The sequence below is a fragment of the Dermacentor albipictus genome, chromosome 4, assembly GCF_038994185.2.
Source record: "Dermacentor albipictus isolate Rhodes 1998 colony chromosome 4, USDA_Dalb.pri_finalv2, whole genome shotgun sequence".
In the NCBI taxonomy this organism is placed as follows: domain Eukaryota; kingdom Metazoa; phylum Arthropoda; class Arachnida; order Ixodida; family Ixodidae; genus Dermacentor; species Dermacentor albipictus.
In genome coordinates, this window is record NC_091824.1 from 133,126,683 (window position 1) to 133,141,979 (window position 15,297).

The 15,297-nt window shown below is 46.5% G+C and overlaps 2 protein-coding genes across 2 annotated transcripts in view; one reads left to right on the forward strand and one right to left on the reverse strand.

Annotated features, from left to right (window-relative positions):
• LOC135898411 (uncharacterized) overlaps window positions 1-15,297 on the reverse strand; it is a 379,518-nt gene that overhangs the window by 297,510 nt on the left and 66,711 nt on the right. The gene's annotated exons all lie outside the window — the stretch shown is intronic.
• Window positions 292-13,456, forward strand: LOC135898342 (neprilysin-1-like). The gene is made up of 5 exons (XM_065427226.2): window positions 292-1,189; window positions 5,285-5,715; window positions 7,910-9,484; window positions 9,948-10,079; window positions 12,986-13,456. The coding sequence occupies exons 1-5, from the start codon at window positions 472-474 to the stop codon at window positions 13,412-13,414; spliced, it is 3,285 nt and encodes a 1,094-aa protein (XP_065283298.1). The 5' UTR covers window positions 292-471; the 3' UTR covers window positions 13,415-13,456.

Here is a 15,297-nt window from a genome sequence, read left to right on the forward strand (position 1 = left end):
CGTTGTGCCTGAAACAAAGCTTCCACAGAAAATGCTTGACAATATAGTATATTCATTTATTGGTATTATCTTCTTAGCAAACATCCAGGCTATGGTCACGATGAGAATAGATAAAGTTGAGAGATCAATGGAAATATTACTTTATTTTACAAATGGTTCCTTTCCCGCGGCAATCGTCGCTGGAACCATACCCACGGGTATCACATCGCCTAGTTCTTGGCCGATCCAGCATAGTGGGTATGCAGCATAGTGTATGAAATCATCATCATCAGCATTAAGAAGAGGCAAAGGTTGAGACAAGGTAGTTCGTTGCGTTTGAGCTCATGCGAGGTGGCTTTTCATCCATCTGCTGATTATCTCCCACTTACGGCACTTGAAGGACAAAACTTGACAGAAAGGAGGTTTTTCGTGGTTTCCCGTATCTTCAAGACTTCGAAGCCATTGCAGTCGTTTGAGTTCCAAAACCGGGAAATGGACGCCAGGTCACCATCAACGCCAGCGCCGACTGTTAATCGCGCAAACCAGGATGGAGGCAAATCACGGCGAAAGAAGAGCCATGCATATGCTCGAAGTCCAACTCCAGGCATTCGCAGCCCTTCGAGTGGTGTCTTGCCCGATAGAGCCCATCGGGCCTCCAGTGGAACCCAGATGGCTCCCACAGCGGAAACCAATAGGACAATTCGTGAGCCTCGGAGTCCAACTCCAGGCAATCGTAGCCCTTCGAGTGGGGCCTTGCCTGATAGGGCCCATCGGGCGTCCAGTGGAACCCAGAAGGCTCCCACAGCGGAAACCGGTAGGAAAATTCGTAAGCCTCGAAGTCAAACGCCAGGTAATCGTAAGCGTTCAAGCGGTGTCTTGCCCGTCAAGGCTTATCGGTCGACAAGCGGCGCTCGAGCGGCACCCCCAGTGACGACAGTTAGGACCGTTCGTGACAAGAGGATGCCAAAGCGAGCGACGGATGATGCCACACCCACTGCAGGCCTGTCACCATCAACTACCGGAGGCAGTACTCATGCACGGGAAAAGGACCTGCAGTCACAACCTACACCATATTCATCGACAGTACAAGCCGTGGATGGAGACGCTTTGAAACCGCTGGACGGCCATAGTGATTTCAGGAAGAAAGACTCCTACGCGGGGAAAGGCATACCTGCGCCGAAAGAAGAGACAGACTCGACGCCGTATGACAGTAAGACAGCCTCACTGGTCTCATTTTATAACTCATGAAATACGTTGGATGAACGAATAATGAAAGCATTAATCACTATATCACTCCGGTGATGGCTTTCCATATTTCTTATTTTCCATATTCCATAGTTTCTACACAAGGTCATGTGTAGATGCTTCTGTGTCGCACAAAATATCAGTAAATTGCAAGCGCTAAAGTGTAGAGAACTAAAATATTTTCTTTATTATCCTAATGGCTCACCATGGTGGCTTAACGGCTAAGGTGTTGCGCCGCTAAGCATGAGGTCATGGGATCAAATCCTGGCCGCGGGGGCCACATTTCGGTGGGGGCAAAATGGAAGAACGCCCTATTCCAGTGCATTGGGGGCACGTTAAAGATCCCCTGGCGGTACAAATTAATCTGCTGTCCCCCCCCCCCACCCCCCTACGGATATACTGGATATACAAAGCGAAAGCTTGGTTTACCCTGGTTAATTCTTGGTTTCGCTTGGTTAACCTTTGACTTAACTGTAATTATTATACCCAGCTATACAATCATCGTTAAGCCAGGTATGACAGATTTGCCTAGGTCAGTGTCTAGCCATGACTGTGATATAAGCTTGCATAGGCGCGCATCGTTCGACGGTGTGACGCTTGTGCCGCAGGGAAAGCGCAAATTCTAGTTGATGCACGGAGACGCCACGAGCATGCGCAACGTTGAGGCACATACGGACAGGGCGCGAACGCGGTCGCTACATTGATATCGGCGGTGCTACACCTGTTGCATTCGGGACCCTCTGCAGGGAAACAGCTCGCCGGGCGATATCCGCGGGGTAGTCAGACGCCACTTGGCGACGATGGTCAAAAGCGTCCCGCTCCGGCGCAACGCTCAGAGATGACTGCCTGACCTAGCTCTCATCGATAGCGTAGCTCGCACTAAGCATTCGAAAGTGGCGCTCCTCTAATCCAGATGCGCGGCGAGTCACGTGGTCAGCCGGCGACCTAGCTGTGGAGAGCGTATGAACCAAGCCGGCGGCGGAGCGGAGCTCAGCGCGGCGAGTCGCGTGACGCGTTGCCAACGCTAGGGCGCAGCTGCGGTCAAATGAACGTCAAATTCCTGGCGACGACGAAATTCTGCTCGACGAGGTTAGCGAAGCTTTCACGGCATATATATATATATATATATATATATATATATATATATATATATATATATATATATATATATATATAATATAGACCGTTTTTTCGTAGGCGCCGCCATATTGTGAACGCAGTGGCGCCGCCTATGAGCAGCGCCATACTGGCTTGGGTGAAAGCGGTCTTTTGCACGGCAGGTTTCGGCAGGTTTTCGCGGTCCTGCGGTCTGTTTAGTATGACGTGCGTCTTCTACGTGGTAAACGGTTCTGTGAGACGTGGTGAAGTGGTTTAAGGCGTCATGGCTGAAGTTTCTGCTGGGGCGTTGAGGTGGACGGAACACGCAGCGCGATGTATGCGCGCATATTTGAGCCTACAATCAGCCTCGGAGGTCAATTGTGTATTTCCGAATGTTCCAATCACTAATGTGACCTATTGCAGTATTATCCTCTATTTATTAAATAAAGCTGCGGTTTAGGAGCCACGAAACATACGCGACGATCTTAACAGCCTGGGTACCATTCTGCTACGATAGGAGCGGTGCTGTTATACTTTGACAAGCGTTCATACTGTTCGCTGCAGGTTACATTGCGTGACTACTTGGTTGGGTGGATGAGGTTTCCACCCATGAATAAAATAGTTTCGTCTAGTAATAGGAGCATACCTTACAGTCTGAATTAAGCTTGTCCAGCAAAGCGACCGTTTACAACTGCACGAGCGGCCTAAGCAGTAGTAGGTGCTGGATTACAGATGTCTTTGTTCTATATAGCGCATGGTCCAAGCATACGGCATCAGCGGTTATATATTTATAAACTTTGTGTGGCGTTAGCCCGTTTTCTCTTGCTTTTTAGAGAAAGAGGATGACAAACGAATTTTTTTTTTCGGTTGTGTTCGTTCAGTTCTCTACGACGCACTCACACGTATTACGGAAATTTTGCGCTCAGAAATAGCCATCGCATTCTTTTTATGCGAACCCTCTAATATATTATGGCTGTATACAGGACCAAAAGGCTGTGCCGAAGCACACAGCTTATATATGTATCGTGCTGGCTCACCAACCGCAGTGATCGCTGTGTTGAGCAGCGCCATGAGCCTCATGCAGCAAGGCTAGCGTAGACATATGGTAATTTCAAGCATAGTAGACTTCAAATGCATGAGAACAATGCCAGTGTATCAAAAATATTTGATAGCGCCTGCCGCTCAAATGTTTCGTGGTTGCCTTAGGTTGGCGGTGCACGAGCATGAGCTCTTATGTTTTATGTTTTACTCCCTATGCCAATCGATCCGACAATGAGCTGATTTACCATTTCATGCTGGTAATACAGAGACGCCGGCTTTCCTTGTTGAAGTAAAATCGATATAAGCAAAATAGTAAACAACACATACACGCACCGCGACTGATAATGCGCGTACACCGCGGCTGATTGTGCTCGTCACATTTTTGCCCCCCCCCCCCGGCATATTTCTGCCTACAGTAGTTCCCGATGCACCGAAAGGCTTCCCTGACGACCTTATATGAAATAACATGGCGTAAATTTCACAAAGTAAGACCTTAAACATCTCGAAATCGTTCCGCAGCAAGCGACAGCAATACTTGCAAGCAGCGCCGCGCCGGATCGCCCAAGCCAGAGAGGAGGAAAGGCTCTCCGCGCGCCCTATCCTCCTCGTCCAATCAAAGGGCCTATATATATATATATATATATATATATATATATATATATATATATATATATATATATATACTGTGGCAAATATTATATACAAAGGAATTGCCACTTCACTGCTCTTTTAAAATCCGTCTCTATGCTGATGACTGCGTTCTATATGAAGTTATTAACTCTTCTAATGATCATTACCGCCTTCAAGAGTCGTTTTCTAGGTTGTGCAATTGGTGTAACACTTGGCAAAGGGACATTAATTTCAATAAAACCATTCTGATGTCTTTCTGCAACAAATCTTCCCCCTCCCTTTTCAGTTACTCGTTAAATGGCCGTGCTGTAGATAAGGTTTCTGAGTATAAGTATCTTGGTGTCATTTTTACGCATAACATGTCATGGTCCAAACACATTGATTATATATTCAGTAAAGCTCTAAAAAAATTTGTTTACTTGAGGTGAACGCTAACCTGAACTCCGAAATACACAAAGTTACTAATCTATAAATCTCTAATTCACCCTGTTCTTGATTATGCATCTGTAGTTTGGAGCTCGCATAAGCAGTTAGAGATTAATAAACTAGAAACGATACATAAAAAACTGTGCGATTTATATGTCATCGTTACGATCGCGACTTTTGGCCTTCTTCAACACTTTCTTCCTTAAACCTAAACATCGTCTCTTCTCGTCGCCGTGTCGAATCATTAAAATTCTTGCATTGCATTGTCAGTTCTTCGATTAGGCCCTCATATGATAATTACATTAACTTCGCGCCGGGATCGTCAACGAGAAGACATCATGATCTAAACTTGATACCCTACTACGCACGTACTAACATGTTCAAATTCAGCTTTTTTCGCCGCTCAGTCGAAGACTGGAATTCATTACCTGGGTCCATTCGCTCATGCTCATCCCAAATTTTTGCAACCGCCATCCTAGATGCATAATCGGGCGCAGCCCTGCCCGGCAGCATTTGTATAACTTCTTGTGGATTTTCCTCCTTTCAATGGTGTTCTTTTATAAAAGTGTTCACTTGTGTTTATGTGTGTAAGTTCCTTTCATCGGTGCTCTTTTGTAAAAGTGTTCACTTGTGTTTACCGCTGTATATTCCATTGCATTTTCTGTACCTTTTCTGAACGCACTCCTGCTATAACGACAATTGCGCTGCAGTATTTAGAAATAAATGAAATAAATAAAACACACGTTTGTAGAATCACATTTTCCATCCATGGCAGTTCCGTGCACAGCATCGTACCATTCGTGGGTCAGTCAGCTAAAGTAAGCGTCCCCGCTTAATGACTCGAATTCATATCCTTACCCCTCAGGAACTCTTGGGCCATCTGTGCAACAGACTACGAGTGCAACTTTAAGCCTCGTGCGGCCATCGGAATCCACCGGCATTGTGGATAATGCGGCCTCTGCTACCAAGGGGGCGGATGATAAACAGGAAGGAAGCACCGTGTGTAGAAGTCGAGGCTTCTTCGCTGATGGACCTAGCACAGATCTGAAGTCGGGCCTCGAGCCAGAGCTGACGCCATTTCAGCCGAACAAACGACGATCACTTTCATTCCTGGAAGTCAAGCACAGTGACGCAATACGTGTCCCGCTGACCACGACGGTCAGGCCTACGCTTGACGGTCCCACGATTCAGCAAGCAAGAGTATCACAACAAGCGGCCGCTCCTGCTGCCACAGAGAAGCCCCGCCGTGGTACTCAACAGGCTCAGGCGAGCTACTACTTGTCGATGAAAGACTTGGTAAGTCCCAGCGGCGTGATTTGAGGCTGCTCGTGGTCCCAGCGAAAGTCATAAACCAGAGTGGTCACGGTAGGGACCAGCTATAAACCTCGCAAAGAAAATCAACAGCAACAAAATTTATTTATTTACTAGAAACCTCTTCTAGAAAAAAGTTTGCGTTTACATCATTATTAGTGTCTGTTGCAGCTCGCAACGAAAGACAACTAGGTGAACCGATAAATTCGCAGCAACAAGCAAGCCAAATTAAGATTAAGGGAAGTCCGAAAATAGGTTCAGGCAGGCACAGTATTTCACTAAGAGGAAATTATTTCGATGTACGGCTACCTTGAACTGCTTGTACTTGTACACTATGCGAAATATTAAACGATGACCGAAGTACCATATACAAAATGACAGAGCAAGCGTGCGCCGGCATTGATTACAGTACTGCCATGCTCAACAAAATGATTTTGAGAAGATTTGGGTTTCTCGCCTTCTGCCGGCCGATAATTACAGACGTGAATTATTTGGTGATACACTCTTAACTAGGTCCTGAACCACTGCTCCGGATTGGTGAAAAGACACCCTCCACGGATAGCATACGCTGCTGCCAATATTTCAACTAAATTTTACAGTCGTACGCGGCGTGCGGAGCTCGCAAACGGAGCGCGAAGTCCTCTTTTTCTCAAACGCTCTTTTTTCTGCAAAAGCCTGTTCTTCACTCATTTATGGACGCTTTAGTTCGTACGCGTACGCAACAGATTCCCATTCGTGGCTGAGCAGAAATCAATCATCCAAGGGTGTTTGGAGCTGTGTGCTTTCTTTATTCACGAAGTTTAATTAAAAGGCCGAAATTCAACGAAAATCTGCCTTCAAATTTCGATTATAAGTTGCGCGCTTCAGAAAGAAGCCCACTAACGTCTGCTCATGCTCGGCCGCGGCCGTCCGCGTAGGAATTAGGCTTTGGCCACTCTGACCATCGGTGTCGTAACCGTCGGGTCTCGCAAATTTCTGCTAGTGTTCAAGAATCAGGAAATCTCGAAGCACGCGAAAGTTAAGGTCAGACCACACACACGCTCGCCAGCGCGCGCTCAGTCTTTGTCGCTCCTGGTTAGGCACCTTCACAGACTTCACTTCGTATTGAGCACTTCGTCAGCGCTTCGAAATGCGGAAGTTGCAGGTGGCTGCTACCCGTCGGTTAAAGTGGTGCAGCACAAAGCCGGTCCGCACCACGTGACACGCTCGGACTGGAGCATCTTAACTTGAGCACGCACTCAAGCCCTGTCATGCACAGAGCAAACACTGCGCATTGGCACGGTGTGCTACGCAGCGTAGAGGCCGCGATCGTCAAGCGTTGCCGCGACTAGTCCGCGGTTGGAGCGCACTGCGGCTCGCCAAGCGCAATCGAGTTTGGCACTACGAAGGCAGGAAAATTGGTAGTGAACGTGGACACAGAAAATTAAACTTGAACTGCGCGCCACAAGGACAGTCAGTATAGGCGGGCGTTGTTGGCCCGCCCACTCAGCCGTAGCCTTCTCAGTGCAAGTCATTGAAGAAGGAGCGGAAGCACTGCGCAGCTAATATTTGATCGCTAATAACTACGCTTCTACTGAGCGCATTTAGGTATTTTGAGCTGCAAAGTATATGAGAACTAGCCTATTTTACCTTCAAATGCATTTCTCTAGGTTCAGGGCTCCTTTAAAGAAACGGTAGTAGGCTGTTACTAGCCATGGTAGTTACTGTCTTCGGAGAACTTGCAGCACTCTAGTGGACATTCTCATCTATTTATTTTGACGCCCAATAACAATATTTACTAGGAGCGATCTTATTGATAGCATATATCTTGTTTAACGTAAATGCTACTGCTACGTTGTGGGCGTCATTACGGTTTCTTTTCTGTTTTTATGTTGCCACGTCCGTTAAGTATACGGCCATTTCTTCCCGAAATATTTTTTATAGCATGACGACCTGAGTTTATCGCTCTTCTATGAAACTGCTGAATATATGTGGCTACACTTCTTTTTTTACTGTAATTAAGATGTATATTTCCTGGTCTACGTATATTTCCCTTAAGGATTATTTTAATGTTGTGGTTAGTTTCCCTTCATATTGCCTTGCCCATAGTAGCCTTTCATTCCATGCCTTGAGTGTGTTCTTACTATGGCTAATTAACTAAGCGACTGTCTGACTGACTCAAATTAATAAACTATTTCAGGCGGCATCCCATCAGTCAGACTCACAGGCACGACGGTTCACTGTTCCGCACGTGCCCTACGGACCTGTGAGATTCCACTGGACTATGGCGCTGCCCGTGGCCACCGTGCTTCTGATCGCTGCTCTGTTCTTTCTTTCGCCGCTTTGGGGACGACGAGCTTCAGTTGGGCGCATTCGTGGCACGTGCACCACAGACGAATGCAACCGCGTCGCGGACATGCTGGCGAAGTCACTGAACCGCACAGAAGACCCGTGCGTCGACTTCGACTCGTTCGTCTGCTCCAGATGGAAGCCGAGGAGCGAGTTCATCTCCAACTTCGAGATCGAAATGAATCGGATACACATGCGGCGCGTGGCCGACCTCCTGCTCAACGGGAAGCCCCACTTCAGTGCGTCGGCCAAGTCCACGAGATTCATTCGCAAATGTACGGGGCAAACTGAAAACCAGGAAAAATTGAAGGCGTTGACCGACTTTGCGGACCGCCTCGGTATCCCGTGGCCATACAACAAGACGGCCGGTGATTCAATCAACGTCAATCCACTTCTCGTCGTCTTCGAGCTCAGTGTTAGGTGGGGTATCTACATCTGGTTCGACGCCATCTTCCGCGCACTCGGCACGGGAAGGAAAGCCCAGCGTGCCTTCCACATTCAGGTAACCGACAAACCTTCGGCTTGGCTCAATTTCGTGCGCACGTTGGAAAGAAATAACGCCCGCGAGAGGTACTACCAGGACTTCTGCCGCCTCTACCATGTAGAGTGCCAGAGTGGCACCGAACTTCAGCGGCTGTTCAATGTAGAAAGCGCCGTGCTGTTGATTCTGGACAACGCCATAGATCGGGGACGGAATCGTATTGCCAAAATGAAGACTAAAAAGCTGGCGGACCTCACACTCAACGTGACTCTTGAAGAATGGACGGCTTTGGTCAAAGTTCACGCGCCTGAATTCCATGACCCGCGCCAGTTCCCCTTCTACTTCTCCAACGCAATGCTGCCGGTTGCCATAAACGACATCTTCTACACACACAGGCGCGCAGACATTATGGAGCACTTGGCGTGGCGGTTTGTTCAGCAGCATACTGTCCTTGGCTCGCCGAGAGGTCTCCTCATTTTTGCCGGAAACTCAGAGAGCGCAGCAAAGCTCATGTCTATTCACTGCTACAACATGGCTTCAGAAAAGCTGGGCATCCTCCTGGCGGCGGAAAGCGCGGTCAGCCTGTTCACGGCCGCCGAAAGGCAACGCGCGACAAGTCTTCTCAAGAATCTCACCGACTTGGCTATCAACACGGTGAACCTGCTACCTTGGAGCGAAAACGGCAGGCGCTACGTGGCTTCCAAGATGGCTCGTCTTGATGTTGTGATGTTTCCCGAAAACTTGGAAAACTTAGATGAAGACCTGTCTTATATGTACAGTGGGTTCCTGGATATGAAACAACACTCGAATGATTCTCTGTTGGACTACTGGCTCGACGCCACAGAAGCATTGCAGAATCTCAACGACACCAGCTACGAATTTATGCAGTTCAGGTGGCGTACCTACCTGCAGGAGTTGATTGACTACGAATACTGGTCAAACCAGGCGAGTAACCAGATAAAAACTGCCTTAAGGGGAATTGAATGGTACGCCGATGGCTCTAAATTGCTAGTATAGAGGAGGACGCGTGTTGTGGTAATGCTTATATAGATAAATTCAAGTTGATGGATTCAATCCTCTTTACTAAATTAATAATCAGACGTATTTACGCCAGGACACAGCATAGCGAACAGCAGAACAAACATGAATCACCTGCCCCGCAGTTGTGGGCTAGGCCAAGAAAATAAACTAAAGCCGTATTGATGAATTGTGAAGGGGGTTGAGGAAACAATATGTTACACATCAATTGAATATTCCACCATTAATTCTTCTGTGTTCGAATTAGCCATAGATATACATATATATTTCGCCATGTTTTCTTTCTTTCTCGCACATTGAGCACTGGTTTAGTTGGTGCTTTCCCCAATGGTATGTTAATGCTGCTACATGTTTATTTATTCGCAAACAGCTGCGGGTGTCCCAGGCCGCGCTGGAGGCTCCACTGTTCAGCGCAAGCAGCGCGGCTGTACTTCGAGCTGCGACCTTCGGAGGCTTTGGAGCCTTGTACTTGTCACGCATTTTCGGAATTATGAACCCCTCAGTAAGTAACGCAACCATATTCCCCCTCTTTAGTCAAAAGAACGAGAATATTAGCTACTAGCCTAATCAATGGGAGTAGCAATTTCAGTTATGGTGTACATACTGATGTAAAGACTTGTTTTTGCTTCTTGTGTCAAGTGGCTGTGGCAATGCAGAAACGTCTCCCATTGGCTGTCTCTAAACTGAATTCCCAACCTGTCCCAGCTGGCTGCAGTTTATTTCAGCGCGTTGAGTATTTCCGCACACTACCATTTTGGCGAACGCACTGGCATTGTTTTGGCAGGCTTTCTAACAACGCTTGCAACAATGACATAGCTTGTTTATCTGAAGTGAGCCGGCCAGTTAGTTCTCTTTACCGGAAAATGCACCGTCAACTATTACCCACTAAACTTATGCTAAATAATTGCAATTATGAGAACTGAGCACAATAAAAATGAAACATGCGGCGAACGACCACCATAACAGCTTTATCTACAACAGCGTGTAATGAAAGTGTGCAACTTTTACACATGTTTGAGTTGTCCATCGGGAATCGTGACTGAATTGGGTAGGCAGCATTAAATAATGACCGAGACGATTGCGGCACCGTCACGAAATGCGATCGCACGGCATACAAAAGGAAACTAAAGAAAACCATTGCGAGAGTGGCTGTCAGGTGTATTTGGGCATGTCCATGGTAGTGAACCTTATCGGGAAGCAATCCACAGTAATATTGAGAGGCACTTTGTAACCTTGTGGAAGTACAGAGCAATTTCAACGGTTTTCCTATTGCTTCCATGAGCGGGGCTCGATTTTTATGCTTGACGCAACGCTATATCTTAGCGAATGGTTCTGACATACTGGGCAGAGTAGTACTTCGTTAATAAATAGGTTATAACGAAAATTATTTAACACATTCATTGAGAGTTTTGTAGATAATGACATCAGCTGGACACATATGTAGGCAGTGAGTTACGAAGCTTAAAACAGGAAAAACGTGGGAAATTGTCAGAGTATATTTGGTAGCAGATACAGAATTCAGGAAGTTATTTAGTAAATAGAAACATTCTATTTATGGTGGTTAAGCTATCGTCACCGATTATGAACCATAAACCATGGCTAAATATTATACAGGAAACCAAGGCGACTTCATTCAACGTAGAAAGCACGGTTATAGCAATCCGCGGAACTGAAAGATGAAGTTACATATGCATTATGTAAAAAATATATTATGAAGCATAATGTTGTATAGATGTTCTAGCGAAGATAAATAACCATAGTAGGAGCTCAAGAATAGAAGCAGAAACTATCGTTTTTCATAGCTGGCATTCCAACCGCGTTTGGTGGCGAACAGTGTCACGTAAATGAAGCAAAATAGCAGTGAGTAAGCGTAAATATTGCCTTTTCACTCATGTCACACGCTGGACTACATTCACTATTGCCAGGTGAAATATCAGAGTGTGGAGAAGGCGCGCGCCAGAAACTCACGGGGCAACGTATGATGTCAACTTTATAATGCTTGTTCTGTTTTCTATCAAGTTAAGCACGTGACCACATTTCCCCAAGCTCGGTTTCTACGTGAGGTCAGCACAGGTCTCGTACTAAAGGCTACGCGCTGATGCTCTTTGAATTCAAGGGAAAGGTTGGGAACAGCGGCAATGTACGAAAGCGTAAAGAGTATCCATGGCAGTGTTTCGTTATATACTATATCGACGGTGACTCTGCCTCGGCAAACGTTCAAGCTCTGTAGAATTCGCGAGCACTAGAAGAAATTTTCTTAAATTTAATGCGGGATTGTTGATAAAGCACATTGCACATTTCTGTGCTTATCGCATTTCGTAATAAACTGATGTTTCTTTAACCATTTATGTGTTTACTGTTTACCCTGCATCTTATTATTAGTTTCAAGCATATAGAAAAAAAAACTAGGCATTATACCGTGCTCATGTCGCTAACGCAGATGTTGATCCCTAGGAATAATAACCATGTGACGCTAATTTGAATTGTCCAACAATGAACTTTTTATAACGTTCCTGATTCGATTGTACAACTAATAACCTAATTTGACTAGTTATCGCCATGCAAGAGATGAGGCTTAGAATAGTCGATATGAAGATTTCACGATGTCATTTAACGACACTGTCATTCAATTTGTCGCTTGTGCACCAGCCGTACATTTGATGCAAACAGAGACTACAGTGTCAGGTCTCGTGCTATATTATAGTAGACAGTTTTAGCTGAGCGTCGCTTACGCTCCGCAGCGCACTGAGATGGTGCGCTGAGACACTGCAAGGAACTGCGTAAATTTTCCCATTTGATAAGTTCGCCTTGCCGTTACATCGGCGACGCGCTACACCGGCTTGGATGAGACACTGCCAAGAAGCATAGGAGACGCACCCTCACGCAATGATCAATCCGCTTTCGAAGTAGAGCTAATGGAGCGATGGAAGCGATCTCCGTTCGGCTACAGACACGAACATAATAGAGAGCTTTAGATTAGGGAACGCAAGCAGCTAGCGTACGCAAGAACTAGGGGCGACGGTACTGCGCGTGCGCAGACCACTGGCTATGCGCACGCGCAGTACCGCCACCCCTAGTTCTTGCGTACGCTAGCCGCTTGCGTTCCCTAATCTAAAGCTCTCTGTTATGCGCAAGTGCACCAGGGTTCCCGCTAAGCGGTTGTGCGAAAATTGCTGGCCTATGCCGCTCCAACTGGAGCAGGCAGTAAACGCTCAGCTAAAACCCTCTAATATGAGTGCAAAGCTTTCTTTGTCGTAATGACCAATCAGATTTTTTTTCCAAATTTATCTGCACAATTCGAACTGCGCACTTGTGCGTGGAAGTAATTTCGACATTTGCAGACACAATCAGATTATGTCGTGCCTGCAACTAATCGCCTCTTTTTCGTCGCATTTTTTTTTTTGTCAGATGATCAAGGCGGACCAAAGAGCTGACATGGCGCGGCAGGTCGGCCTCGACATTATGGAAATGACCCTAGGGTCACTGGAGTGCAGCTCCGACTTCGACGGCGTCCTAAGTGACAGCGTAGCCTTAGTGACCGCATGGCATGCGTTGAAGCATTCCGCGCCTCCAGCTGCCAAAGACATAAATCGCCTGTTGAGCATTGGAAACAGCTCCTTCACCGGCGAGCAGGTCTTCTTCCTCGCCTTCTGTCTCAGCCTCTGTGACGTGGACATTCCGCATCGCTGCAACGTGCGCTTGAATAACTTCGCTCCCTTCAGCGAGGCGTTCTCTTGCCCATTGGGAGCCCCAATGCACGTACCTGATCGTTGCGGCCTAATTACCGGCTTGCACGATAACCTGAAGAACCGAAGCCTGGCAGAATCTCACCAGTAGGGTGACGGGGCAATTCCACCGGCTTACGCTGCGCTTAAAGTTTCCTTGGGTGGAATTTATTTTTTTAATTTTAATTTGCTCTACTACTCTGCCACTATTATTTAATAAACAGGATGATAAAGCATATTAGCCTAGCTGGTGTGCTGTAAATCCATACAAAGCACCGTGATTTCCACATAGAAGTACTTGTGTGTGATCAAGCTGACTCGCTTAATAAATGAAGTAGCTTTTACAAGTGTGCGCATTCGCAGATATTTTTAGGCAACCGGAACCGTTTGTCCTAAAAAATAGTGACGTCGTAATAAAATATATTTCTCCTAAATAATACTAGTATAACGGTTCCGTAAGTAATGTGGAGCTTGAGTTTGCGGCAATCGGAGGAATAGTTACATGAGCCAAAATTATAAGGCGTCGCCTGATATCGCGCTGTACATTGTGTAACATGAAATTCTAGTTGAATTCAGATCAACCAAACGTGGACTTGTGTCATTATCTTTGTTTAGAGTGCACGCATTAGCTATAAGTGCACGTTTAAAAATGTGCCACTGTTAGAATCTATTAAAGATTTTACGGTGAAGATATTCGGTGCCCCTAATATGCCCATAACGAGTCTTACTCATCGACCGAATTTTGCTCCCTTTACGTAGTTTTAGTATTTTCCCGCATGTCGGACAACTATGGATTAACTGTAGGTATTTCTCCAGCTGAAGCGTTTGCAATGGATCTTTTTCACTATGCGTCTTTTAGTCTTATCTTACTTCCATTAGGCTAGGTTTGACTTATTGTGCATTGTACAGGAGGGGGCATGGGTATATAGCTATTATAGACGAAGCTTAAAAACACAGCTAATTCGGAGCCTTTAGTGTGTGCGTGCGTGTGCGTGTGCGTATGTGCACATGTGCGCGTATTTGCGTGCGTGTGCGTGTGTGTGTGTGCGTGTGTGCACGTGTGCACGTGTGTGCGTGCGTGCGTGCGCGCGCGAGTGTGCGAGTATGCATGTGTTTATTGTGTACATGTGTGCATGTGCTTACGTGCCTGTGTATGTGCGTGTGCGAGTGTGCGTGTGTTTATTGTGTACATGTATGCACGTGGGTACGTGCGTACGTGTGCGTACGTGTGCGTACGTGTGCGTATGTGTGTGTGTGTGTGCGTGCGTGCGTGCGTGTGTGCGTGCGTGTGTGCGTGCGTGCGTGCGTGCGTGCGTGCGTGCGTGCGTGCGTGCGTGCGTGCGTGCGTGCTTGCAATCTATACTTTGGGATTCTCTTGGTGCTAGGCTTTGACAAAAACCATGACAGACACCATGTTATGCGAGCTCGCAAATTCTTTGTGCGGCTTTGTTATATTGGAAGCGCTACCTTGGGAACGAAAATGCAACTTAGTAGCTATATGGTCCAATTAAAATTGCTTACAGCACATAGCTTCAGCAATATATATACAGCGCCTTGAAGATAGTTCCCATCTGGCTGCTAAACGGTAGTTTTCTTTCGAGGAACATGAAATAGAAGTAGGTAGCATTCAGGAAAGAAAAAAAAGTAATTTTGTGTCGCCGCGGCTCATCATACCCTAATTCATAGGTCACGCATTAGGGGTGGTTTATACGCTCAGCATGTAAAGAAAAATGAATACATTTAAACGCCTCATCGCCCGAGTTCTTACAGTGGAGACGCTCTGACATAGGGCACGAAGTGCTCATGTCATGCTGATGTTCGTGGTCACGCGTGCATGATGGACACACCAAGACATCTACGCCCCATGGGCAGCCGCTCTGCACGAATGCATAGCGCATTGAAAGTAATGAGTATTCCCTTTGGGGCGGCATACGGCACTTGCTGATCCTTATTATATGTTGAGGTTTTCATTAAGCCTGAAGACGAACGGTGCGG

Bases quoted from the DNA above. Each gene is read 5' to 3' on its own strand.
- LOC135898342 (XM_065427226.2), top strand. From the start codon at position 472: ATGGACGCCAGGTCACCATCAACGCCAGCGCCGACTGTTAATCGCGCA. The intron at 5,716-7,909 runs GTAAGTCCCAGC...AAACTATTTCAG, and splicing joins ACTTGTCGATGAAAGACTTG to GCGGCATCCCATCAGTCAGA. The intron at 9,485-9,947 runs GCGAGTAACCAG...ATTCGCAAACAG, and splicing joins ACGAATACTGGTCAAACCAG to CTGCGGGTGTCCCAGGCCGC.